The sequence below is a fragment of the Trachymyrmex cornetzi genome, unplaced genomic scaffold, assembly GCF_001594075.2.
Source record: "Trachymyrmex cornetzi isolate Tcor2-1 unplaced genomic scaffold, Tcor1.1 scaffold272, whole genome shotgun sequence".
NCBI lineage: Eukaryota > Metazoa > Arthropoda > Insecta > Hymenoptera > Formicidae > Trachymyrmex > Trachymyrmex cornetzi.
In genome coordinates, this window is record NW_017297394.1 from 359418 (window position 1) to 385083 (window position 25666).

The window sequence follows — 25666 nt, forward strand, 5'->3', positions numbered from 1 at the left end:
AGTAAATTTCTATGGATATTTTTATAACTGTATACTTATTGTGACACAGACGATGACTATATTAAAGATCAAAACATTCGTTTTATCATTTCTTACTGAGTATCGATATATTTAGCATCGAAAATAAGCTCGACTAAAATAGCCTTCATTTATTTATTGTTTGAATTTATATCATTAGATCCTTATAGTTCGCTCCAATTTAATTCTTAATAATATTTATTTATTTATATTATTTTTTCGGGATATAGATATATACTATATATTATAGATGTTCTGTATTTTATTAATAATTTATACCATTATTTAAATATAATCTATAAAGTTATAGTGATAACTAGAAAATTTGCTAACGCTTTATACAAAATGGTGTTACTATTATTGTCTAAGAAGCTGTTATAGTCCGAAGCATGTTTAGATATATCATGGAGGTTTTCATCACCTAAAATATTTTGAACATACATTTGGCTGTAAAAAACATAACATATGTAACATACACTTGGTGTACTTACATCACCAAAAGTTGCGATAGAAAGATGAACTAGTTTCCCCGCAGTTAATTTGATCACACAACTCGATTGGGAGATAATTAAGATCAAACCTTGCGCCGTTTTATGTGGCAAACGATACCAATTCGTCATATAAACTGTCTCGCCTACTTGTTTACACTGTTAAATTATGTTTTTATAATATGAAAAATTGGCATATTTTTTTAAATTTATAAATCCTTGCGAATATTGCACTATAAATTTTGTAACTTTTATTTTACCTGTTCCGTAACAATTTCGCCAATATAACAGAATATAAAAATATTGAAAGTCATGGATATATATATAATCATATAAGCTACTGACGTTTTTTTTTCTATTACATTCCATCCCTGAAAATTATCGAATAATTTATTAATAATTTATCTTATCATTATTGTTTAGGATAATTAAATTTTATTGATAACATTCAAATAATAATGTAATATAACAATTTAATGTATATATTACCAGTAGAAAATCGTAGGCTAATATCTGAGAGTATATGTATGAAAAATTATACTAACAATATGGCGGCATAACTTTCTGATCAGGTCAAATTACGCGATCCGACTCACGCTTACGATAGAGGCTATATGTTCCAAAACTGACTGCCTGTACTGAAAGTCTATAGTGTATGTAACATAAACTGTCGCATTTTCAGTGTTGACAGTAAATTTGGAACACAGCCAGAAATGGTCACGTACAGAAGATAGATGTTGAGGAGCGGATCCGTGAGCGCTCACAGCTATTGGATGATCTAGAAGAATACATCAATAACAGCGAACGCTTATGGATCCGCTCCGCAACAGTTTATCTGCTGAACACAATTAATGATTCTTATTTTCATTATTATATTCAATAAATATTAAAGTGAAATTACAAATAAACTTATTATTAACTAAATCATTTATTTTACTTTTTTAGTATGTATTTAGTTTAAAAATAATAATAATTTATTTTTAGTATGCATTTAATAGTTTACTTTTGAAATTTGACGCTTCTTGACACTAAGGATGTGACAGTAATGGTCACGTCATATGACTTGCAAATATTAAAGGTGTCGCGACGCATACTCTATCGCTATTGATTATTTTATAATAATACTTCCTCTACGATAAATTATTTCTTGCATGTGCGTCTTTCATATTGTAATTTAAAAAGTGAAACGTCACACAATGCGATATTTCTTAATTACATATTCACCTTTTTAATTTTTTAGCATACCGTAATGACGTAATATCCGAGCATACATAAGTTAAATGTACATCCTAGCAATTCCACAAAACATATCTGATTTAAAAGTGCTTCCATCCGCGCAACGAAACTGAAAATTAAAGTGATATTTTTACATAATGTATAAACATTATTTGCTTGGAACTAATTTATATTATTGAAAGAAGAAAAAAATAGTGAGAAAATAAATTTTTAGATTAGCTTAAGAATCAAAAACAAGTATAAAAAATTGTATTTTTTATTCATTAAGTACATATCACACATAGGAATATCAACTAAAACTTCTTAAATTTATGTCGGTATTACCTCAACACTCTCAGATGGTGCTCCACAATGATCGCCAATCGATGTTGTACCGTGCCTTGCTGCTTTCGATCGTCCAACTGGTCCAACCATCTCATCAATACATTCAACTGGCCACACGCGTGCATCGCGAACACCGCTGCAAGACTGCAGGCGCCAACTGTGACGGAATTGACGACGATACTTGAGATGAGCTGCAGCGTTAACGCAATCTCGCCCGCTGGGCTCTGCGTGGTATCTACGAACTTACTGTATGAGGGACACGGTAACACATGCACCGATACGCTCACGTTCTCGATATATTCGAACGTCGGTGTCGTACCCTGGAGTACGCTATGGGAGAATACTCCACCATGCATGAAAATTGCACACAACCCGGCAACGAAACGGCCGACTTTAGCATATTTCAGCATCACCTGCCGGTCCCCGATCTCCGTCACCGTCCGCCAGTCGGTCCTCATGTGCTCCACGCAACGATGTATATCGCGGCTGCGAAACAGCAAGGAGAAATAGTTCATGCCGCCCATGCACCAGTGACTTAATGGACCAACAGCTCTTAATTTTTTCTGCACATCGGTCTCTTCGAATAGGATGTTCAGGATACAAGGTATGACCGTGTAGGCTATCAACGAGTAACAGATGATTATCAGTATTGTTGAAATCACCTTTTCTCTGACTGTTGTCGAAGCTGAACTTGGCCAGGCGCCCACCGGTTTCAGAAACCAACGATTCAACTGAGTACTGTAATCACTCGCGTCACGGTGTGACATAACAGGTTCACTGACATTCATGATTGCTCACGGAACGTGCGGATGCTACTGAATCGACTTAAACGCATCAACGCACGTGCAATTGATAGAAAGTGGCGCCTGCGCCAGCGGGCAACTTAGTAATACGATATTTGTACGTCTCGTCAATCGATCGATACTCATGGAATACGCTGCACGGGATGTCTCGTAATCGAACTGGCTGACATGTAGTCGCGAAAACATTAATTTACTGTTGTTCAAATATAAGACTTACATATATAATTCAGAGACAAGTTAGTAAACTTTATTATTAGATAATCATATTAAAGATCAAAACGTTTGTTTTGTCATTTTCTACATTGATTTTTTAAATATCGATATATTTAATAGCCAAAAAATATCTTAAGCTCAGCTCGAATATCTTTATTTGTATATTATTTGAATTTCTGTCTCATTACAGCTCTATAGTTTGTTTAATTGTTAACAACTTGTATTTATTATTATATTTTCAGGATTTAGAAGTGATCTAAACAGAAGATGTTTTGTATTTTATTAGTAATTTTTACAGTTATTCAAATATAAGTAAAGTTACGGTGGTAACTAGGAAATTTGTTAATGTTTTGTACAAAATGATAACTTTGTACAAAGTGTAACTATTATTGTCTAAGAAGCTGTCACAGTCCGAAGCATGTTTAGATATATCATAGAGGTTCTCATTACCTAAAACATTTTGAATATATATTTGGCTGTAAAAACGTAACGTATATCTTCGTGCACTCACATTACCAAAAGTTTCGATAGAAAGATGAATTAGTTTCCCTGCAGTTAATTTGATCACATTACTTGATCGGGAGATAATTAAGATCAGATCACGAGCCGTTTTATGTGGCAAATGATACCAATTAGTCATGTAAGCTGTTTCGCCTACTTGTTTACACTGTTAAATAATTCATTTTATGATATGAAAAATTGTGATAATTGCATATATATTTGGTTTATTTAATTTATGAATATTCTCGAATATTGCACTATAAAATTTTAATTTTGTATAAATTTATATTTTACCTGTTCTGTGACTGTTTCACCAATATAACAGAATATGAAAATGTTGAAAGCCATGGATAGATATATAATACAAGTTATCAAAATATCCATTGACATTTTTGTTTCTAATATACTCCATTTCTGAAAATTTTTGGATAATTTAAGACATATAATTATTAGTAAAATATTCATATTAATATAATATAAAATATAAACAATATAATATATATTATAGGACCGTATATGTGATAACACAAACTGTAGAAATTACAGCCTTAAACGGTCTAGCTAGATCTTAAATGCTTGTACGATTCTTGTGTGAATTTATGTACTACGTATATAGTCCTTAGAAACGCGTGCCGAAATGATTTTTCGGTCTTGAAACACCAACTCTACTAAACTACCGCAATAATATCACAAGTTAAACTGACTAGCAATTTAACAAATTTTTGATGCTTATTCGCATCTTCGAAACGATCTTAATAATGTTGAATAACATATTAGAATCTGTAAATAATTCATTCTTATTGTGAAAAATATTACCTCGGCCGGAAGTCAAACCCGTATCTCTTGCATTCCGTGCGAGCGTCCTAAGCCTTTAGACTACCGAGGCTTTAGTAATATTCTTCGCAATAATTGGCATATGAAGGAACAACGTCTCTTTAGGCGATGTAAATAAGCAATATAATATATTGTAAGACCGTATATGTGATAACACAAACTATAGAAATCAAAGCCTTAAATGGTCTAGCTAGATCTTAAATGCTCGTATGATTCTTGTATGAATTTAAATACTACGTATGTGTAGTCCTTAGAATCACGCGCCGATTTCTATAGTTTGTGTTATCATGTATACGGTCCTATAATATATTATATTGTTTATTTACATCGCTTAAAGAGATGTTATTCCTTTATATGCCAATTGTTGCGAAGAATATTAAGGCTTCGGTAGTCTAAAGGCTTAGGACGCTCGCACGGAATACAAGAGATCCAAGGTTCGACTCCCGGCCGAAGTAATATTTTTCGCAATAAGAATTAATTATTTACAGATTTTAATATGTTATTGAATATTATTAAGATCGTTTCGAAGATGCGAATAAGCATCAAAAATTTGTTAAATTGCTAGTCAATTTAACTCGTGATATTACTGCGGTAGTTTAGTAGAGTTAGCGTTTCAAGACTGAAAAATCATTTCTCGACGCGCGTTTCTAAGAACTACATACGTAGTATATAAATTCACACAAGAATCATACAAGCATTTAAAATCTAGCTAGACCGTTTAAGGCTTTGATTTCTATAGTTTATAAAATATAAATATTATTAAAAATTTATCAAATAAAAAAAAATGCAGTATCACAATATATTCATAGTGGTAGTGTACACGAAAACATATACTGTGTTTGTCGTCTACACTCTACACTGTCACTAAAATCAAACAGCGTATGTACGCAAAAATTATACTAACAATATAGTAGCATTACTTGCTGATCGCGTCATATCACGATCGCGATCCGATTCATGCTTACAACTTGATCATTATTTATCCTTGTTTAACATTTAGGCCCGTATTCAGAACGCACTTTTATCAATGAAAGCGCGCTTTTATCTCTAAAATTCTATAGTATGCGTACCGTAAATTATAGCATGTTAGCGCGCTAACATCGTTGTAAGCACGTTCTGAATACGGGCCTTAATAAATAGCGAGAATGAGATCATTATTACTCTTTATTTATTATATTTCATAAATAATAAAGCGAAATTACAAATAAACTTATTTTTAATTAAAACATGCAGTAATAATAAGTTATGTGATTCGGAAATCACAACATCAATGATATCAATGCTTTTTGTCGCTATTAGTTATACTATGGCAATGTTTTTTCCGCGATTGATTATTTTTTGCATGTGCGTCTTTTATATTGCAAGTTATTTAAAAATAAAAAGTCGCACAATGCGATATGTCTTAATTACATATTCACCTTTTTAATTTTTTAGCGTACCGTAATGACGTAATATCCCGCCATACATAAGTTAAATGTACAGCCTAGCAATTCCACAAAACAAATCTGATTCAAAAGTGCTTCCATCCGTGCCACGAAGCTGTAAGTTACAATTATATTTTTACACATAAAAACATATAAACATCATTTTTTGGTACAAAATTATATTACTGAGAGAAGGAACAAGAAGGTAAGATAAGATAAATGTTTGAACATAAAAATCAAAAAGAAACATTATAAGGGATTTTATTTTTTATACATCATTAAAGCAGGAATCAACTAAGGCTGCGTTTCACACATAATGTGCATAGGCCTGTTCTTCTTGGCTAAACTTCTGCACCATCTTTCTTCCTTTTCTCTCCAATGTAGAGATGAGCATCTTTCTTCCATTTCTCTCCATGAAGAAAGAAGAGGAAGGAAGAACTGGTTCAAAAGTTCAGCCAAAAAGAACAGGACTATGATGTATCATTTTATCCTTGTCTTTCGCCAAGTGTCAAACAAGGATACATCATGCACATTATGCGTGAAACAGAACACAGCCTATGTTTCATACATTTATGTTGGAATTACCTCAATACTCTCAGATGGTGCTCCACAATGATCGCCATTCGGTGCTGTACCGTCTTTTGCTGTTTTCGATCGTTCAACTGGTTCAGCCATCTCATTAGTACATTCAACTGGCCGCACGCGTGCATCGCAAACACCGCCGCGAGACTACAGGCGCCGACCGTGATGGAATTGACGACGATGCTCGAAATAATTTGCAGCGCTAATGCGATCTCGCCCGCTGGACTCTGCGTGGTATCTACGAATTTGCTGTATGAGGGACATAGTAACACACGCACCTTCACGCTCACGTTTCCGATACATTCGAACTTTGGCGTGGCACCTTGCAATACGGTGTGCGAAAAAACGCCACCATGCATGAAAATTGCGCATAGCCCGGCGACGAAACGGCCGACTTTGGCATACTTCAGCATCACTTGTCGGTCCCCGATCTCCGTCGTCGTCCGCCAATCAGTCCTCATGTGCTCCACGCAACGATGTATATCGCGACTGCGAAACAACAAGGAGAAATAATTTATGCCGCTTATGCACCAGTGATTTAACGGACCAACAGCTAGTAACTTTTTCTGCACATCGGTCTCTTCGAGCAGAATGTTCAGGATGCAAGGTATGACCGTATAGGCTATCAGAGCGTAGCAGATGATTATTAATATTGTTGCAACCACCTTTTCTCTTATTGTTGTCGAGGCTGTACTTGGCCAAGCGCCCACCGGCATTAAAAACCAACGATTCAACTGAATACTGTAATCGCTCGCGTCCCGATATGACGTGACTGATTCACTGACATCCATGATTACTCGCGAAACGCGCGGATGCTACTGAATCGACTTGAACACGCGTGCAGTTGTCAAGAAGTGGCGCCTGCGCTAACGAGTAACTTAGTAATAGGTAATGATGGATATTTGTGTGTCTCTTCAATCGATCGATACTTACGGAGTACGCTGCACGAGGGCTCTCGTAAATGAATTGACTGTGACATGCAGTCACGAAAACATTAATCATTATATTCAAATATGAAACTTTTATATATAATTCAGATAGGTTTGTAAATTGTAGTTATTACTATGTTTCGTTGTTTTTTAGAAATATTTATTAGTAAAGAAGGAATATTATTTTCTTCTAGACAAATACGCCTCAAATAGTCTCAAAGGGGTACTGTTTTTATAATCACTATTCTCTTGCAAGAGATATTTATCTGTTTAATTTATCTATTTAAGAATATTTTTTATTTTTTAAAACGCGACGATATTGTACGTGTGTTTAAAAAATGTCATATTAATATATATTTAACCCTATCTACATACACTGGGGTCTTCGGGCAACTTTCCAGGCTGGTCACCCCAGCGTAACTTTCTAAATCGAGATTATTTTTTCGCATTTCTAAATTTTTCTTTTTCTTTGAATTTATATATCTTGAAGATCCTTAATTCGATCAACTTTTACAAATTATGGGCTTGTTTCTTAATTAATTCTCCATCGATTAAAAAAAAAAATTAATTGAAATATATCCATTTTTTCGGAAGTTACGGTAACAAATATGGATGGTCCCAGGAATCCCGGTAGGTATATCAAGGCGAAAAACAAATGTGTATAACTAAGGATATATCTATATACATATTTGCAGTTTTTTACTTATTAAATATATCTCTATTATTTCTCTATTATATCACATTTGTTCTATACAAAATATATTTACGATATACGTTCGAACTTAATATACCATATATAACTCACGTAGTGGGAGTCATCGTTCGTAAGATATTCAAATATACCACAGAAGTTTTAATTACCTGAAACAATAAGGTCTTCCTTCCTATTTATGATATAATTTTTCACATTTTGATATTCGAACAGTAAAGTCATTATAAATACGATATTCGTTTTACTTACATCACCAAAAGTCGCAATAGACAATTGAAATAATTTTCCAGCGGTAATCTTGATAACATTACTTGATCGCGCTATTATCAAAATGAGACAAAGAGCAGTTGTGTGCGGTAACTCATACCAATTAGTCATATATGCCTTTTCGCCAACATTTTTGCACTAATAAATAAATTAATGTAGATGTTTTAAAGTTTTCTGTATAATTTTTAAAAGAATGCGGAAAATAGTAAGAAACGTATTCAAGACAAAACTCAAATCATTCAACAATTTTTTTATAGAACCATTAAATTGCAGTATTCTTAAGCATATAAATCGGATAATTCTAAATAATCATCATCAATTTCGAGGAATTACCTGTTCTGTGAGAATCTCGCCGATGTAACAAAATATAAAAATATTGAAAGCCATAGATACGTATACGATAATATACGATGTTATTCTTGCGGCATCAAAATCACTCCAATTCTGAAAAATCAGAAATTAGATTTAATCTTTCATAAATAAAGAAGTTATAAAGTGCTGATAGCATATATTCACCTTTTTAAGTCTTTAGCATACCGTAATAGAATAATATGCAAGTAAACACATATTCATCGTGCATCCCACCAATTCCACAAGACAGATGTTTTGCATAACATTCTCCATTTGTGATATAAAACTGAAAAGCATATACGTAAATCCAATATACTTTTCATATTTATCATAAAAATATATGTTTGAATTTTGATGTCTTCGCACATTTTTCACACAAATATTACGAATATTATAATATCGGTAATGACTAATATGTGGTTAAATTGTGTCTTGTATGGTAAAGGCGCACAAACGCAATTAAATTTTTATATTGAAGTAAATTACCTCAGTACTCTTAAATGATGCTCCACAATCGTGGCCAGCTTCTTTTCGGCAAAATTGTTCCCCTTATCTTCGTCTTCGACGAGATCGTTTAACCAAGCGAACAGCATACTTAGCTGGCCGTAAGCATGCATTGCGAAAACTGCTGCGAGGCCGCAAGCACCCACCGTAATCGAGTTCACTATAAAACACGACAGCAACTCCACAGCCAGCATGATCTCGTTCGCGGGACTGAATCTTGTGTCTATAAATTTGCTATATATCGGACAGGTCATCGGGTGCACCGACATAGTTTCGTTGCCGATGATTACATTCATGGATGTCATCGCTTTGGCCACAGTGAAGAGGAACGTTCCGCTCTGCATGAATATCGCGCAGAATCCTGCGACGAAGCGGCCGATCTTTGCGTATCGCAACATTACATCCTGATCGTCGTTCCTGCGAACCAGCCTCCAGTCCATCTCCATGTGCTGCACACATTTACGGATGTCATCGCTGCGCGTAAGGAGCAACCAGTAATTAATCGTGCCCATGATCCAGTGGCTTAGCGGACCCATCGCGTTTAACTTCATCTGGACGTCTTTTTCTTCCAGTGACACGTACAACATGCATGGTACCATAACAACTGCTATCAGGGACGAGCAAGCGAGAACGTGTGCTTGTAGGGAGACCCTCTCCACCGTCGTCGATGTGGTCGCTCGTGGCCAAGCTGCGATCGGCATTAGAAACCAACGGGTAAGTTGAAGACTGTAATCGTTATTACTTTTATACGTGAATTTGATGCTCGTCAGTATACGCTCGGAGTACATCGTGATCGCTTCGCGGATGCGCACGATGCACTGGCCACGTCGGACGGTGCACCTGTTAAAGCTACGTTCGAACGGGCGCGTGCGCGAATCTTTAGAGCGGTTTGAACAACGGGTGAAGTAATGTGCGCTTCCTGACAGAGACGCATGAACATGTGATCGATAATTGCTGCGGAAATGTAGCGTTGACCTTTTGGACGGAGAAAATCCACGGATTTTTATATAACAGTAGCATAATATTGGTTCTGTTAATTTTCTTTTGCTACTGTGTGTAAATATGTGAATCGTAATATCATATAATATGTAAGATATATTAGTAAAGACCATCAGCATCTTCTCTTATTTAATTGATACGATATTTTATACTCACGAATCAATATATTTTCACTTTTGTTTATACTAAACGTTAATCTTTAATTTTGAGAAAGTTGGATGACATGCAACTTTATTGTTCGTTTAAATAGCGTAATTATAAAAATTGTACTGTGTTTAACATAATTTCTATTTATTAAATAGTTCTACTATATTATATACTACCAGTTCTATACAAAATATATTTTTTACTTTTTATAATTTAATATAATTTACGCAGAGGGCGACATCGTTCGTAACATATTCAAATATACCATGGAAGTTTTAACTACCTGAAACAGCAACGTCTTCCTTCCTATTTATGATATAAATTCAAAATCCGGAAAATTTTAAGATTAATTAAAATAAGTTCGCATTAATATGAGGGGGACCCAAGAATAACTAAAATTCGAGTGCAGAACACGAACTGGACATAGTAAAGCATTATGCCAATAGAGGTCGCATGTTCTGAATGGATGATTTCCTTTGTGTTTGGAAGCAAATTTGGTGATTGTTATTAAAAAAAAGAACACAGAGTGTGCGTGAAGTTTTGCTTTTTTGGAGAAAAATCTGCTGCTGAATCTGTTTCAATGCTTTGAAAAGTTCATAATAACAAGCTTTAAGTTGAATGTAAATACGAAGGAGGTCCCAAAAATAACTAGAATTGTTTAATAAAATGTTTTAACTTTTTACTTCTTCCTTGAAACATTAAAACGTTTTTAACAACATATTTATTAAAAAAAAAAAAACAAAATTTCACGTACATACTTTGTCTTTTTTATCAATTATAATCAAAATCACTGAATTTGCTTGCAAAAACAAAAAAATTCATCGACGAAGAAATACTGTATAGCATAAATCATTACAACAACATTGCAGCATTATAACAATGTTCTTTTGCAAGTTTTTGTGCTGTAAGCGATCAGTCAATCCAGAATCACTCTACTGGATACACTTTTTCAAAATAGTTTCAACTTGCAACCTCTAATGACGTAACGAGTTACTACGTCTAGATGGCGCGCCGCTCTGAAATGCCGATTATTTTTAAGTGCCTCTTCATATATGATCTTATTAAACGGAAAAATACAATCGATTTAGGAACGTTAATAATAATTTTAAAAAATAATTATGAAGTAAGTAGAATATATATCAACTTTTTATTAATGCAATTCTTGTTATAAATTTAAGTATATTACTTACATCACCGAAAGTTGCAATAGACAATTGAAATAACTTTCCAGCAGTTATTTTGATGACATTACTCGATCGTGCTATTACCAATATAAGTCCAAGAGCAGTTTTGTGCGGTAATTCGTACCAATTAATCATATATACTTTTTGGCCAACATTCTTGCACTGATAAATTTAAATTTAATCTTTTTATTGATGTTTAAAAACGTAAAAAATAATCAAAGAAATATTACAAAACGTGAAAGTTAAATAAAAATATAAACTTTCTTAAATAGTTGTCAAGTATTATCTTTACTTGGCCTTTCAACTATTACCTGTTCTGTGAGAATCTCACCGATGTAACAAAAGATAAAAATATTGAAAGCTATAGATAGGTATATAATGACATATGATATTGTTTTAGCCATATCAAACGAGTCCATATTCTGTAAAACAAAAGCTTAAGATGTTTGGTTAGACAATAATGAAAAATCTTTTATTCGATATTCTATATTAAACAATTAAATTTAATATTTTATAAGTAACAAAATTACAGAATGTAATTATATCACATATTCACTTTTCACATTATTAGCCTACCGTAATAAAATAATATGCAAGTAAACACATATTCAGCGTACATCCCAGCAATTCCACGAGACAGATCTGTTGCATAATGGTTTCCATACGCGATATAAAACTAAAACGTGTGCAATTAAAGCATATGTGATATATTTTTCTTTAATTTATAAGAAGAATGAGCTTATGTGAAATGTTAAATGTGTGGTATTTCTGTGGATAATATTTTAATAATATTTTAAAAAAAATGCAATTCTCGATATTTAAACAAAATACCTTAGCACTCTCAAATGATGTTCCACGATAATAGCCAACCTTTGCTCGGCGCTTTCGTTTCCCTCTTTATCCACGAGGTCGTTTAACCATGAAAATAGCATGTCCAACTGACCGTATGCATGCATTGCAAAGAGTGCGTCGAGGCTGCAAGCACCCACTGAGACAGAGTTCACGATAAAACACGATAACCACTCTACTACCACTATGATCTCATTCGCGGGACTGAATCTTATATCGATAAACTTGGTATACATTGGGCAGGTCATCGGATGCATCGAGACAGTTACATTGCCCACGACGACGGTAGTGGTTGACAGCGATTTGGCTATAGCGAATAGGAATGTGCCGCTTTGCATGAACACCGCGCAGAATCCGGAGATGAAGCGACTGATCTTGACCTGTCGTATCATTACCTGACGATCCTCGATTTTCCGAACGTACCGCCAGTCCGTCTCCATATGTAACAAGCACTGGCGAATATCGTCACTACGCGTAAGGAGTAAACAGTAATTAATCATACCCATCATCCAGTGGCTCAGTGGACCGGTGATGTTCAATTTTATCTCGGTATCTTTCTCTTCCAGTAACACGTGTAACAAACATGGCACCACGATGATCGCTATTAAAGACGCGCAAGTTAAAATGTGTATGTGCGAAAAGAGTCTCTTCACTTTTGTTGCCGTACTCATTTGCGGCCAAGCACCGATTGGTATCAGAAACCAACGAGTCAGTTGAAGACTGTAATCATTATCGCTTTTATAGGAGAACTTGGTGCCCCTTGTTATATGATCGGAACGTGTCATGATCATTTTGCGGAAGGCGCACGTGCACTGACTGCGGCAGACGATGCATCGACTGGAGTTACGTGCTATCGAGCGCCTGCGCGAATCTTTAGCTGGAGCGGTTTGGTGAACGGATAGGGTGATGTACTTTATGAGAGAGACGCATGCATGACTGATCAATAATTGTTCGCGGAAGTGCTGCGTTGATTTTTTGCGCGGAAAACGCGCCTCAAAGGCACTTACAATGTTTCAGCGATATTACAATATTATATAAAAAAATTAAATATGGAAAGTTACTTCAAATTGCGTATTGTTTCACCTGCATTGCAGAAGAAACATATCATCGTGATCTTATATGACACTGTTATAAATGTAACTTTATACGTCAATAAGTTAATAATTAAATATATAATATTTTTTAATATATAAGATTGTTATTTAAGTGTCTTTATTTAAAAATACTATACAAGCAAACAAATATTAAGATTCTTCTAGATCACATGCAGATTCACGTTGTAACAGTTCGTAACATATTTAGGTAAAGGAGAGACGTTTTGATAACCTAAAATGACGAAGGTGGTCTCAAAAATTTAAACAGGAATCCATTGAAAGAAAGATACTCACATCACTAAAAGTCACGAGAGAAAGTTGAACCATTTTTCCAGCAGTTATTTTGGTTACGACACTCGATCTTGCTATAATTAGGATCAAACTCATGGCTGTTTTATGAGGTAAATGATACCAGTCGGTCATATATGCTATTTCGCCAACTTTTTTACACTAATAAACATTGCACCATTAAATATGTAAATGTATTGACTTGTTAATTTTGCGCCAGTAGTATCGATAGTTTTTTTACCTGTTGCGTTAAAATTTCACCTATGTAACAAAATATAAAAATATTAAAACTCATGGATATGTACATGATAATGTACGTCACTATACCCTTTCTGTCAATCTTATTCCACCACTGAAAGAATCATAATGTATGAAATATAAACTTCTTGAGATATAAATTTTTCTGATGTTAGCCTTATTAATATTAAGAAAAGCCATATTAAATTAATTTCAACTACTTTTCTACTATATTCACCTTTTAAGATGATTAGCGTACCGTAATGGAATAATATCCTAGCATACATAAGTTAAATGTGCATCCAAGTAATTCTACCAGACATATCTGATGCATAAGGTCTTCGATTCTCCCTATGAATCTAAAATCAAAACTTAATACAATCAGTAAAAAAACTTTGGTAAATCTCAAAAAATATTTTGTTAAATGTTTATAAGTTGACATGTATTATATAATGTGATAAAATTTGAACAAATTTTATAATAAAAAATTTTATTCAAAAGAAGGAATATTACTAGTCTGCAAATTAAAAGAATATCGTATGAGATACAAAATTAGATAAACATTTATGAAGAGTATTATTAAATATTACATTGAGTAGCGGTTAACTTTTTGATACAAATTTTTTTACGTAGAAAACATGTTTATACATGTACGTAGATTTTTTAAATTATATTTTATTATCTAGAGAATTCAAATAAATCTAATACTACCTTAGGACACGTAGATGGTGATCCACAATATTGGCCAGCCTCCTCTGGATTGGTTCATTTTTTTCCGCATCTTCACCTTCGACGAACTTGCCCAGACGTAAGATCAAAATATCGAGTTGACCACAAGCGTGTATAGCGAAAACCGCAGCTAAACTACAAGCGCCGACAGTGGTGGAGGTCACTATGAAACCCGACAGCATCTGTGTTATAATAACAATCTCATTTGCCGGGCTGTATCTGGTATCTATTAATTTGTTGTAAAAGGCACAAGGTAGTTGGAGCATCGAGACGCTCTGGTTGTCGTCGATCGACACCATCACTGTCGTCATACCGGATACGATGTTGTAGGAAATCACGCCGCTGTGCATGCATATTGCGCAGAAACCCGCCACGAATCGGCCCAGCTTCGCATTTCTCGCCATAATCTCGCGATCCCGCGACTGCTTCATAATCCGCCAATCCATTTCCATGTGTTGCATGCACTGACGTATATCAGCGCTGCGCAGCAATAGAGAGCTATAATTCAATCCGCCCATGAACCAATGGCTCAGCGGACCGATTGCTCTTAGCTTTAGTTCCACATCTTTCTCTTCAAAAAAGACATTTAATGCGCACGGTATCACGGTGAAGGCTACCAAGATGTAGCAGATGAATATCAAAATTCGAGACACAGCTTTCTCACTGCTAGAAATCGTTGGTTCTTGCGGCCACGCGCCTATTGGCTTCAAAAACCATCGATTCAGCTGAACACTGTGATCGTGAAGATCTTTAGTCACCGATCGACACATGATAGCAATGTGACGACACGAGAGCTACTGACTAGGAGCAATACGACGGCACGACAGCTACTAATCGACTGTTAAAGACTGGCTTCCTAGTCACTGTGGCGTCTGCGCGAGAGAAGAAGAATCCACCACAAATGTTTTGATCGATTGACCAGTGTCATCGGACTCGTCGCTTGAATAACGTCATTGCAAATGTTTCTATACGTTGGCTCGGCGAATCAAACAAAATCAAAGTGCTGTGTATCGATCATTTTTCATACCTGACGTACAATGCAATTTTTTAATTGATACATCACGAGCGGAAATACGTGCGAGTGAGAAAGCATTTCATGCTGATCGATAGTGCAACTTGTTGCTTTGTTCGTCCACGGCGTCGCTTTCTAATGCATTCACAAAGTAATGTCGTATTAAAAGGAAAATCATAAAAAGGAAGAGAGCACAAAATAGCAATTTTAATATTTTATGAACTATGAAATGCATGTAGCGAGTGAGTATTTCTGTGTATTTATATTTCGTATGTTCTTTATACATACATACTTTAATTCTTTATATATACTAAAATAATTTCGACGATTTCACAAAGACTATATTATTATTGATAGGAAAAGTGGCATAACTCAATGCTTCAAAATAGTCTCCTATGGCATATCTATTTAATTGACGCCTATTTAATATTTTCACATAATATGTTACATTACGGTACGAAGTATATTTAGATATGCTGCAGAAGTTTTAATTACCTAAAAAAAAAACAACAAATAAAATAATATAAATTTTATGAGAGATTTTTTTCAATATAATCTTCTTTTTTGAAGCTTTGTGACGTTAAATATTTTTTATAAAACAAAAAATTTCTAAACATTTATAATACGTGCAAAAACACGATGAAGGATAGATATTGAAGATAACAAAACTTCATTTTTTTATCATAAAAATGTTTGGTGTTGCAGAAATCTATACTTACATCGCCAAATGTCATTAACGAGAGATGAACCAATTTTCCAGCAGTAATTTTAATTATAACACGGGATCTCGATATTATCAGCACCATACCGAGGGCAGTTTTATGAGGTAAATAGTACCAGTTGGTAAAGTAAGCCATTTCGCCAACTTTCCTACACTGCAGTCATTTTATACTAAATACAACGAGAATATTTTTGTGCAGCATAATGAATCAGTAATAATTTAAATATTTTTACTATATTCCATAACACATAAGTTTTGTGGTTCTCTTGCACGCGTTACCTGCTCTGTGATTATTTCACCGATATAACAAAATATAAAGATATTGAAAGATAGAGATACGAAAAGAATACCATATGTTGTTATAGTCTTCGTGTTTCTTTCATCCCATTCCTGAAATTATAAAACAAAGTATCATAAAAAGAAACACAAATATTTTTCTAAAAAAAGAGTACGTTCTTTCAAAAGGTACATGTATTTGTATTAAAAAAGATGTTTATTAGTTATATCTTTATCATACCTTAATCGAACAGTAACCTAGCAAGCACAAATTCAAAGTGCATCCAACTAATTGCACCATGCATATTTGATTCATGATTTTTTCAAAGCGTGATATAAAACTAAAAATACCATAATTCTCTCAAATTTTATGATTTATTTATATTTGATATTGTAATTGTTACAAATGCTTTACTATAACTGGATTAGCGATATCTTACTTTAGCACACGTAGATGATGCTCGACTATGTTTGCCAATTTATTCTCAGCGGTTCGTTTTTCCTCGTCTGTCAATTCATTCAACCATGTATAGAGCACGGCGAATTGGCCGCACACATGCATTGCGAAAACCCCAGCAAGACTGCAAGCACTTACCGTGACAGAATTAGCTATGAAACCTGACAGGAATTGTATCATTAACACGATCTCGTTCGTCGGATTGTGGCTGGTATCCAGTAGCTTGCTGTAAAACGGACAAGGCAATCGTCGCGCCGAGACAGTCTCATTGCCGACCACGATGATTATCGGCGTTAAACTGTTCACTACACTGTACGAGAACACACCGCAGTGCATAAAAACGGCGCAAAATGTGGCCATAGATCGGCCGAATTTAGCGTATCTTAGCATCGCTCCGCGATCCAAATTTCTGCGCACCATGCACCAATCGTTCTTCATGTGCTGGATGCAGCAACGAATGTCTTTGCCGCGCCACAGCAGAGAACTGTAATTTAATGAGCTCATAATCCAGTGGCTTACGGGACCTACTAATCTCATCTTGGTATCGAGATCCTGTTCCTCAAGATAGAAGTACATCATGCTAGGAATAACCGTAAAAGCTATGAGGGCGTAGCATATTATCTGGATAATTCTCGAAAGGAGTCTCTCGCTAATTGCAGTAACACGCGATTCTGGCCAGGCGCCGATTGGTTTTAAAAACCAACGATTCAACTGAAGACTATAATCGTAATGTTCATTACGGTGATGCGAAACCAATGTTGGTTTATCAGATGCGATCGTCATGGTCGTGCTTTGAAAGCGCGCAAAATACTGAACATTTTCTCCGTATTATCCCGTTTCTCAGTAAAAGTCAATATTACGATTGCGCAGGTCTTCATTGAGAGTTGCGTGCAAGAGGCCATTGTGCTAATCGATAACCACTACTTGTTGCACCGTCAGTTGCAAATAAGGATATGTAGATAGTATGCAAACTGTGACGTGTGCAGTACACATTTTGCTTTGTAAGTGAGCGTATAGAATCATGAATTACTTAACTTGCGTTGTATTTGTAAAATTCATAAAATTAATTTTTTCTATCGCACACTTTTTAAATACTAACTAAAGATCCATAAAATACGCAAATGAAAAGATCGGTAAGTTGTAATATTACAAAAATCTACTATTAAAATGCATACCTTTTATCAGTGTAAAATATAAAAAAGCCCACATCGGCTGTTCGGATGCACAGAAAACTCTTTACTTTCGTATGAATGTAACAAAACGAATAAAACGTTTCGACCCTTCAATTCGGATCCTTATCGATATAAAATATAAATCGAAATTACATAAGTAACGCAAATTCCAAGATGGTGCTTTCCGATAATTTAGCTCGTTCTACTTTATCTAAATGCCAAATTAGCTATGTAATGAATAGCCAAATGACTATCAAAAATATTAACTTATACAATAATAGTATAAATATAATAGTATAAAAACTTAAATAAAGTAAAAACCGAAGTCATATACATTGCGTCAATAAATAGAATCACATCGCTCATCAGATTATCTGATTTGCTATATAGTCATTCAAAAGAAAAACGAAAAACGAAAAATTAGAGAATTATTAAAATAATTTGTCTGAATTTTTTAATTTTATTAACTTACATGTAAGCGTTTCTCGCGACTCGACGTAAAGGTCTTGTAGTGTTGACAGTCAGAGATGAAATGAGAGTAAAAATAACAAAGTCATGTAGCATTGAAATAAAAATAAAAATAAGAACAAAGGGGAGAAATCTCTCTCACACACACAACGTCACGATTCCATAAACAGATTCATATACTATAGTGAGTCTAAAGAGTCCGTCTCATTCTGTAAATTCAAACTCTATTTCTGTTGCTTAATATGAATAATTTCCGAAATCAGTCTTTTATTAAGCACCCTTTCCTCATCTAATATCATGATGTATTCCCAATCAAAATCATGCTATTGACTAATTCTGTGTTCTGTTATTACGGAATGCTGTGTCGTGTCCCAATTTATGTAATTTCTACTTTCATTTATACACGTCTTCAAACATCTACCTGTTTATATAACCACTCTACACCCACTATAATCTCATTCACGGGACAGAATCTCGTATCGATAAACTTGGTATACGTTGGGCAGGGCATCGAGACAGTTTCATTGCCCACGATGACGATAGTGGTTGACAGCGATTTGGCTATAGCGAATAGGAATGTGCCGCTTTGCATGAACACTGCGCAGAATCCGGAGATGAAGCGACTGATCTTGACCTGTCGTATCATTACCTGACGATCCTCGAAGTAGCGAAGAGGAATGTGCCGCTTTGCATAAACACCGCGCAGAATCCGGAGATGAAGCGACTGATCTTGGCCTGTCGTATCATTACCTGACAATCCTCGATTTTCCGAACGTACCGCCCGCGCCAGTCCGTCTCCATATGCAACAAGCACTAGCGAATATCATCGTAAGGAGTAAACAGTAATTAATCATATCCATCATCCAGTGGCTTGGCGGACCTGTGGTGTTCAATTTAATCTTGGAATCTTTCTCTTCTAGTAACACGTATAACAAATATGGCACCATGATGATCGCTATTAAAGACGCGCAAGTTAAAATGTGTATATGCGAAAAGAGTCTCTTCACTTTTGTCGCCGTGCTTATTTGCGGCCAAGCACCGATTGGTATCAGAAACCAACGAGTCAGTTGAAGACTGTAATCATTATCGTCTTTATAGGAGAACTTGGTGCCCCTTGTTACATGATTGGAATGTGTTACGATCATTTTGCGGAAGCCACACGTGCACTGACTGCGACAGACGGTGCACCGGCTGGAGTTACATTCTATCTAATGTCTGCGTGAATCTTTAGCTGGAGCGGTTTGGTGAACGGATAAGTAGTGATGTACTTTGTGAGAGACGCGTGCATGGCTGCTCGATAATTGTTCGCGGAAGTGCTGCGTTGATTTTTGGCGCTTACAATGTTTCAGCGATATGACAATATTATATTTAAAAAATAAATATGCAGAATGTTACTTCAAATTGCGTATTGTGGTTTCACCTGCATTGTAGAAGAAACGTATCATCGTGATGTTATATGAGTCTACTATAAATGTAACTTTATTTGTAAATGAATTAATAATTAAATATATTTTTTAATATATAAATTTATAATTTAAGTGTCTTTATTTAAAAATACTATACAAGTAAACAAATATTGAAATTCTTCTAGATCACACGCAGATTCACGTTGTAACAGTTCGTAACATATTTAGGTAAACGAGAGACGTTTTGATAACCTAAAATGACAAAGGTCTAAAAAATTTAAAGAGAAGTCTATTGAAATAAAGATACTCACGTCACTAAAAGTCACGAGGGAAAGCTGAACCATTTTTCCAGCAGTTATTTTGATTACGACACTAGATCTTGATATAATTAAGATCAAACTCATGGCTGTTTTATGAGGTAAATGATACCAGTCGGTCATGTATGCTATTTCGCCAACTTTTTTACACTAATAAACATTGCACCGTTAAATATGCAAATGTATTAACTTGTTAATTTTGCGCCAGTAATATCGTCAGTTTTTTTACCTGTTGCGTTAAAATTTCACCTATGTAGCAAAATATAAAAATATTAAAACTCATGGATATATATACGATAATGTACGCCACTATGCCCTTTCTGTCAATTTTATTCCACCACTGAAAGAATCATAATGTATAAAATATACATTTTTTGAGATATAAATTTTTCAGACGTTAGCCTTATTAATATTAAGAAAAGTCTTATTAAATTAATTTCAACTACCTTTCTACTATATTCACCTTTTAAGATGATTAGCGTACCGTAATGGAGTAATATCCAAGCATACATAAGTTAAATGTGCATCCAACTAATTCTACCAGACATATCTGATGCATAACGTCTTCGATGCTCCCTATAAATCTAAATTCAAAATTTAATACAATCAGTAAAAAAACTTTGATAAATCTCAAAAAATATTTTGTTAAATGTTTATAAATTGACATGTATTATATAATATGATAAAATTTGAACAAATTTTATAATAAAAAATTTTATTCAAAAGAAGGAATATTACTAGTATGCAAACTAAATGAAAATCGTATGAGATACAGAATTATGATATAACCATTTATGAAGAATTATTAAATATTAAATTGAGTAGAGGTTGACTTTTTGAGATAGATTTTTTTACATAGAAAACATGTTTATATATGTACAAATATATACATATACATAGATTTTTTAAATTATATTTTATTATCTAGTATTCAAATAAATCTATAAGTACTACCTTAGAACACGTAGATGGTGATCCACAATATTGGCCAGCCTCCTCTGGACCGGTTCATTTTTTTCCGCATCTTCACCTTCGACGAGCTTACCTAGACGTAAGATCAAAATATCGAGTTGACCACACGCGTGTATAGCGAAAACCGCAGCTAAACTGCAAGCGCCGACAGTGGTGGAGTTCACTATGAAACCCGACAGCATCTGTGTTATAAGAACAATCTCATTTGCCGGGCTGTATCTGGTATCTATTAATTTGTTGTAAAAGGCACAAGGTAATTGGAGCATCGAGACGCTCTGGTTGTCGTCGATCGACACCATCACTGTCGTCATACCGGATACGATGTTGTAGAAACACACGCCGCCGTGCATGCATATTGCGCAGAAACTCGCCACGAATCGGCCCAACTTCGCGTTTCTCGCCATAATCTCGCGATCTCGGGATTGCTTCATAATCCGCCAATCCATTTCCATGTGTTGCATGCACTGACGTATGTCAGCGCTGCGCAGCAATAAAGAACAATAATTCAATCCGCCCATGAACCAGTGGCTCAGTGGACCTGCTGCTCTTAGTTTTAGTTCGACATCTTTCTCTTCAAAAAAGATATTTAATGCGCACGGTATCACGGTGAAGGCTATCAAGAAGTAGCATATGAATATCAAAATTCGAGACACAGCTTTCTCACTGCTAGAAGTCGTGGGTTCTTGCGGCCACGCGCCTATTGGCTTTAAAAACCACCGATTCAGCTGCACACTGTGATCGTGAAGATCTTTAGTTACTGACCGACACATAATGGCAATGTGACGGGACGACAGCTACTGACTAGAAGCAATACGACGGCACGACAGCTACTAATCGACTGTTAAAGACTGGCTTCCTAGTCGCTGTAGCGTCTGCGCGAGGGAAGAAGAATCCACCACAAATGTTTTGATCGATTGACCAGTGTCATCGGACTCGTCGCTTGAATAACGTCATTGCAAATGTTTCTATACGTTGATTCGGCGAATCGAACAAAATCAAACAAAGTGCTCTGTATCGATCATTTTTCATACGTGACGTACAATGCAATTTTTTAATTGATTCATCTCGGGCGGAAATACGTTGCGAGTGAGAAAGCATTTCATGCTGATCGATAGCGCAACTTGTTGCTTTGTTCGTCTCCGGCGCCGCTTTCTGATGCATTCACAAAGTATATTGTATTAAAAGAAAAATCATAAAAAGGAAGTAAGCACAAAATAGCAATTTTAATAGTTTGTGAACTTTGAAATGCATTAGCGAGTGAGTATTTCTATGTATTTATATTTCGTATATTCTTTATACATACATACTTTAATTCTTTATATACTATGATAATTTCGACGATTTCGTAACTATGTTATTATTGAAATGAAAAGTATCATTACTTAAAGCTTCGAAATAGTCTCCTATAGCATATCTATTTAATTGACGCCTATTTAGTATTTTCACATTATGTTATATTACGGTACGAAGTATATTTGGATATGTTGCAGAAGTTTTTAATTACCTAGAAAAAGGAAGAACAAATAAAATAAAATAAATTTTATGAGAGATATTTTTCAATATAATCGTTTTTTTGAAGCTTTGTAACGTTAAATTTTTTTTATAAAACTTAAAATTTCTGAACATTTATAGTACGTGCTATGCAAAAACGCGATGAAGGATAGGTATTGAAGATAACAAAATCTCATTTTTTATCATAAAAATGTTTAGTGTTGCAGTTTATATCGCCAAATGTCATTAAGGAGAGATGAATCAATTTTCTAGTAGTAATTTGAATTATAACACGGGATCTCGATATTATCAGCACCATACCGAGGACAGTTGTATGAGATAAATAGTATCAGTTGGTAAAGTAAGCCATTTCGCCAACTTTCCTACACTGCAGTAATTTTATACTAAATACAACGAGAATATTTTTGTGCAGAATAATGAATCAGTAATATTTTAAATGTTTTTACTATATACCAAAACACATAAGCAGTTTTGTGGTTCACTTGCACGCGTTACCTGCTCTGTGATTATTTCATTGATATAACAAAATATAAAGATATTGAAAGATAGAGATACGAATAGAATAACATATGTTGTTATAATGACCCTACTTCACTACTTCATATCTCCGGTTCTGTTAATCGCAAAGAGCTCTTTATACTCGCATTTTTTTCGTCATAAAGTCTACTTCAAGCAATGTGGTATGTATTTTCCTCGTCCGAGACGTCGATAACGTTTGCGGAGAGAGGTAAAATATAAAAAATGGGCATTTTCTAGCGATATTTCACCTTTTTTACTGAAACTTTGGACAACTGTATCTTCGAAATTATTTGTCGCACAGAGCTCCACTTGGTCTCAAATTATTCGTACGAAAATAGAGAAAAAAAAACTATTAAACGAGTTTTATTAATTTCTGCATAGTTTCGTAGATATAGCATAAAAAGTGAAAAATCGTACCATTTTTAGCTTATATTACCATCTTCCGCTCTGAAATCGTGGACGCAAAATGAAACTTACATTATTTACGCCTAAGTAAAGCATTTAAATCAATAAACAGCCTGTTGGCAATTATTTCCTTTTTAGTAAGATTTTTTGGCTCTAGTAACTGGCTTACGTGTAGAGCACGGCGAATTGGCCGTACACATGCATTGCGAATCCCTAGCAAGACTGCAAGCACTTGCCGTGACAGAATTAGCTATGAAACCTGACAGGAATTATATCAATAGCATGATCTCATTCATCTGATCGTGGCTGGTATTCTGTAGCTTGCTGTAAAACGGCAAGGCAATCGTCGCACCGAGACAGTGTCATTGCCGACCACGATGATTATTGGCGTTAATCTGTTCACTACACTGTACGAAAACCCACCGCAGTGCATAAAAACGGAGCAAAATCAGGCTATATATCAGCTGAATTTAGCGTATCTTAGCATCGCTCCGCGATCCACATTTCTGCGCACCATGCACCAATCGTTCTCCATATGCTGGATGCAGTAACGTATATCTTTGCCGCGCCACAGCAGAGAACTATAATTTATACGCTCATAATCCAGTGGCTTACGGGACTTACTAATCTCATCTTGGTTTCGAGATCTTGTTTCTTAAGATAGAAGTACATCATGCTAGAAATAACCGTAAAAACGGTATAACCGTAAGGCGTAGCATATTATCTGGATAATTCTCGAAAGGAGTTTCTCGCTAAATGTGGTAACACGCGATTCTGGGCAGGTGCCGATTGGTTTTAGAAACCAACGATTCTGAATGACGTCTTTTCTTTCTGTTTTTTTTTCAACCAATTCTTCGAGTCGCATCGTTATCGAGCTGCGTGCGTGTGTCACGAATAATGCGACCAAACCACACGCATCAACTGTGGTGTTGTTCACGATGATGGACGAAAGGCACTGAAGCGTAAACTGTAGGAGCTTATATACTGGGTTTAAATTTGGTGTCCACGATCATATTAAAATGGAAATAATAAATGCCCAATTGCGACCGTTTCATTGCCGATTGCCATATATCGGTGATATTTTCCTTGCCACGTTTAACAAGAAACCTTGCCACCTTGCATGATGAATGCTTAAAGGCTTGCTATAATACGTCTTTCTCTAATGTGTTTCATCGTGTCTTAATGCTCTCTCCTCGCGATCTCTTCCATTCGCCAATCAATTTCCATATGTTCAGTAAAGGGGGAGTCTCCATAAGGGCCGATTGCGGCACCTTCCAGATTTTGTTCAAACACTTGAAAATCTATTTCTTGAGGTCAATTATATTCAATTAAAGTAATTTTAGCTTAAACGGAGCGATGGTGCCGTCATAGGAGTCTCTATAAGGTCGGTTTTCGGCCTATTTCAATTTCATTTTAAATTCTCGGTAACGTTTTATTATTGTAAAAATTATCGAAATCAGGTGATTATAGCTCAAACGGACGTATTTGACACCTGTTATCTTGTAACTAGTCAGCCCTACATTTACCATCAACACTCTTATAGTTTTAATCTTTTCGGCGTATTTTATAGACATGCGTATTATCTGGGAAGCTTCTTTACCCGTACTTAGCATTACCGTACTTAGCAGAATCAATGACGTGGACGTGTCAGATTTCTGTTACTTTTTACGGTACTTAATTCACATGAGTTCCCTCACCTCTCACGTTTAGGGTGCT

The 25666-nt window shown here is 35.1% G+C and overlaps 8 protein-coding genes and 1 pseudogene across 8 annotated transcripts; all 9 read right to left on the reverse strand.

Moving 5' to 3' along the window:
* Window positions 1-382: 382 nt before the first annotated feature.
* LOC108762006 (odorant receptor 82a-like) lies at window positions 383-2888 on the reverse strand. Its single transcript, XM_018508798.1, has 5 exons — window positions 2067-2888; window positions 1752-1851; window positions 767-877; window positions 510-665; window positions 383-439 (listed from the first exon to the last, which is right to left on the reverse strand). Exons 1-5 carry the CDS (start codon window positions 2852-2854, stop codon window positions 383-385), a joined length of 1212 nt encoding a protein of 403 aa, XP_018364300.1. The 5' UTR covers window positions 2855-2888.
* Window positions 2889-3475: 587 nt separating this feature from the next.
* On the reverse strand, window positions 3476-7285 carry LOC108762007 (odorant receptor 4). Its single transcript, XM_018508799.1, has 5 exons — window positions 6427-7285; window positions 5857-5956; window positions 3878-3997; window positions 3594-3749; window positions 3476-3532 (listed from the first exon to the last, which is right to left on the reverse strand). The coding sequence occupies exons 1-5, from the start codon at window positions 7212-7214 to the stop codon at window positions 3476-3478; spliced, it is 1221 nt and encodes a 406-aa protein (XP_018364301.1). The 5' UTR covers window positions 7215-7285.
* Window positions 7286-8153: 868 nt separating this feature from the next.
* LOC108762000 (odorant receptor 82a) lies at window positions 8154-9974 on the reverse strand. The gene is made up of 5 exons (XM_018508793.1): window positions 9169-9974; window positions 8869-8968; window positions 8665-8775; window positions 8314-8469; window positions 8154-8213 (listed from the first exon to the last, which is right to left on the reverse strand). The coding sequence occupies exons 1-5, from the start codon at window positions 9972-9974 to the stop codon at window positions 8154-8156; spliced, it is 1233 nt and encodes a 410-aa protein (XP_018364295.1).
* A 581-nt stretch (window positions 9975-10555) lies between these two features.
* On the reverse strand, window positions 10556-13156 carry LOC108762001 (odorant receptor 82a-like). The gene is made up of 5 exons (XM_018508794.1): window positions 12348-13156; window positions 12093-12192; window positions 11828-11938; window positions 11523-11678; window positions 10556-10615 (listed from the first exon to the last, which is right to left on the reverse strand). The coding sequence occupies exons 1-5, from the start codon at window positions 13154-13156 to the stop codon at window positions 10556-10558; spliced, it is 1236 nt and encodes a 411-aa protein (XP_018364296.1).
* Window positions 13157-13711: 555 nt separating this feature from the next.
* On the reverse strand, window positions 13712-15483 carry LOC108762002 (uncharacterized). Its single transcript, XM_018508795.1, has 4 exons — window positions 14696-15483; window positions 14244-14343; window positions 13989-14099; window positions 13712-13909 (listed from the first exon to the last, which is right to left on the reverse strand). The coding sequence occupies exons 1-4, from the start codon at window positions 15481-15483 to the stop codon at window positions 13712-13714; spliced, it is 1197 nt and encodes a 398-aa protein (XP_018364297.1).
* A 658-nt stretch (window positions 15484-16141) lies between these two features.
* Window positions 16142-17962, reverse strand: LOC108761999 (odorant receptor 82a-like). Its single transcript, XM_018508792.1, has 5 exons — window positions 17163-17962; window positions 16964-17063; window positions 16726-16836; window positions 16445-16600; window positions 16142-16220 (listed from the first exon to the last, which is right to left on the reverse strand). Exons 1-5 carry the CDS (start codon window positions 17960-17962, stop codon window positions 16170-16172), a joined length of 1218 nt encoding a protein of 405 aa, XP_018364294.1. The 3' UTR covers window positions 16142-16169.
* Window positions 17963-19228: 1266 nt separating this feature from the next.
* On the reverse strand, window positions 19229-19964 carry LOC108761971 (uncharacterized). The gene is made up of 2 exons (XM_018508762.1): window positions 19700-19964; window positions 19229-19632 (listed from the first exon to the last, which is right to left on the reverse strand). Exons 1-2 carry the CDS (start codon window positions 19962-19964, stop codon window positions 19229-19231), a joined length of 669 nt encoding a protein of 222 aa, XP_018364264.1.
* A 485-nt stretch (window positions 19965-20449) lies between these two features.
* Window positions 20450-22284, reverse strand: LOC108761998 (uncharacterized). Its single transcript, XM_018508791.1, has 4 exons — window positions 21497-22284; window positions 21027-21126; window positions 20772-20882; window positions 20450-20692 (listed from the first exon to the last, which is right to left on the reverse strand). The coding sequence occupies exons 1-4, from the start codon at window positions 22282-22284 to the stop codon at window positions 20450-20452; spliced, it is 1242 nt and encodes a 413-aa protein (XP_018364293.1).
* A 1831-nt stretch (window positions 22285-24115) lies between these two features.
* Window positions 24116-24815, reverse strand: LOC108761972 (uncharacterized; annotated as a pseudogene).
* Between the last annotated feature and the right edge of the window lie 851 nt (window positions 24816-25666).

What these genes read in the sequence shown, in the direction of transcription:
- LOC108762006 (XM_018508798.1), bottom strand. Translation starts at nt 2,854, where the DNA reads ATGAATGTCAGTGAACCTGTTATGTCACACCGTGACGCGAGTGATTAC. An exon ending in CACCATCTGAGAGTGTTGAG is followed by an intron (nt 1,852 to 2,066) that starts GTAATACCGACA and finishes TTTAATTTTCAG; the next exon opens with TTTCGTTGCGCGGATGGAAG. An exon ending in CTATCGCAACTTTTGGTGAT is followed by an intron (nt 440 to 509) that starts GTAAGTACACCA and finishes AAAATATTTTAG; the next exon opens with GTGATGAAAACCTCCATGAT.
- LOC108762007 (XM_018508799.1), bottom strand. Translation starts at nt 7,214, where the DNA reads ATGGATGTCAGTGAATCAGTCACGTCATATCGGGACGCGAGCGATTAC. An exon ending in CGGGATATTACGTCATTACG is followed by an intron (nt 3,998 to 5,856) that starts GTACGCTAAAAA and finishes AAAAATTTTCAG; the next exon opens with AAATGGAGTATATTAGAAAC. An exon ending in CTATCGAAACTTTTGGTAAT is followed by an intron (nt 3,533 to 3,593) that starts GTGAGTGCACGA and finishes AAAATGTTTTAG; the next exon opens with GTAATGAGAACCTCTATGAT.
- LOC108762000 (XM_018508793.1), bottom strand. Translation starts at nt 9,974, where the DNA reads ATGTACTCCGAGCGTATACTGACGAGCATCAAATTCACGTATAAAAGT. An exon ending in CATCATTTAAGAGTACTGAG is followed by an intron (nt 8,969 to 9,168) that starts GTAATTTACTTC and finishes TATGCTTTTCAG; the next exon opens with TTTTATATCACAAATGGAGA. An exon ending in CTATTGCGACTTTTGGTGAT is followed by an intron (nt 8,214 to 8,313) that starts GTAAGTAAAACG and finishes TTATTGTTTCAG; the next exon opens with GTAATTAAAACTTCTGTGGT.
- LOC108762001 (XM_018508794.1), bottom strand. Translation starts at nt 13,156, where the DNA reads ATGATCATGACACGTTCCGATCATATAACAAGGGGCACCAAGTTCTCC. An exon ending in CATCATTTGAGAGTGCTAAG is followed by an intron (nt 12,193 to 12,347) that starts GTATTTTGTTTA and finishes CACACGTTTTAG; the next exon opens with TTTTATATCGCGTATGGAAA. An exon ending in CTATTGCAACTTTCGGTGAT is followed by an intron (nt 10,616 to 11,522) that starts GTAAGTAATATA and finishes TTGCTGTTTCAG; the next exon opens with GTAGTTAAAACTTCCATGGT.
- LOC108762002 (XM_018508795.1), bottom strand. Translation starts at nt 15,483, where the DNA reads ATGTGTCGATCGGTGACTAAAGATCTTCACGATCACAGTGTTCAGCTG. An exon ending in CACCATCTACGTGTCCTAAG is followed by an intron (nt 14,344 to 14,695) that starts GTAGTATTAGAT and finishes TTTTGATTTTAG; the next exon opens with ATTCATAGGGAGAATCGAAG. An exon ending in GTGAAATTTTAACGCAACAG is followed by an intron (nt 13,910 to 13,988) that starts GTAAAAAAACTA and finishes AATGTTTATTAG; the next exon opens with TGTAAAAAAGTTGGCGAAAT.
- LOC108761999 (XM_018508792.1), bottom strand. Translation starts at nt 17,962, where the DNA reads ATGACGATCGCATCTGATAAACCAACATTGGTTTCGCATCACCGTAAT. An exon ending in GTGAAATAATCACAGAGCAG is followed by an intron (nt 16,601 to 16,725) that starts GTAACGCGTGCA and finishes AAATGACTGCAG; the next exon opens with TGTAGGAAAGTTGGCGAAAT. An exon ending in CGTTAATGACATTTGGCGAT is followed by an intron (nt 16,221 to 16,444) that starts GTAAGTATAGAT and finishes TTTTTTTTTTAG; the next exon opens with GTAATTAAAACTTCTGCAGC.
- LOC108761971 (XM_018508762.1), bottom strand. Translation starts at nt 19,964, where the DNA reads ATGATCGTAACACATTCCAATCATGTAACAAGGGGCACCAAGTTCTCC. An exon ending in GATTAAATTGAACACCACAG is followed by an intron (nt 19,633 to 19,699) that starts GTCCGCCAAGCC and finishes GATATTCGCTAG; the next exon opens with TGCTTGTTGCATATGGAGAC.
- LOC108761998 (XM_018508791.1), bottom strand. Translation starts at nt 22,284, where the DNA reads ATGTGTCGGTCAGTAACTAAAGATCTTCACGATCACAGTGTGCAGCTG. An exon ending in TTGGATATTACTCCATTACG is followed by an intron (nt 20,883 to 21,026) that starts GTACGCTAATCA and finishes TGATTCTTTCAG; the next exon opens with TGGTGGAATAAAATTGACAG. An exon ending in GTGAAATTTTAACGCAACAG is followed by an intron (nt 20,693 to 20,771) that starts GTAAAAAAACTG and finishes AATGTTTATTAG; the next exon opens with TGTAAAAAAGTTGGCGAAAT.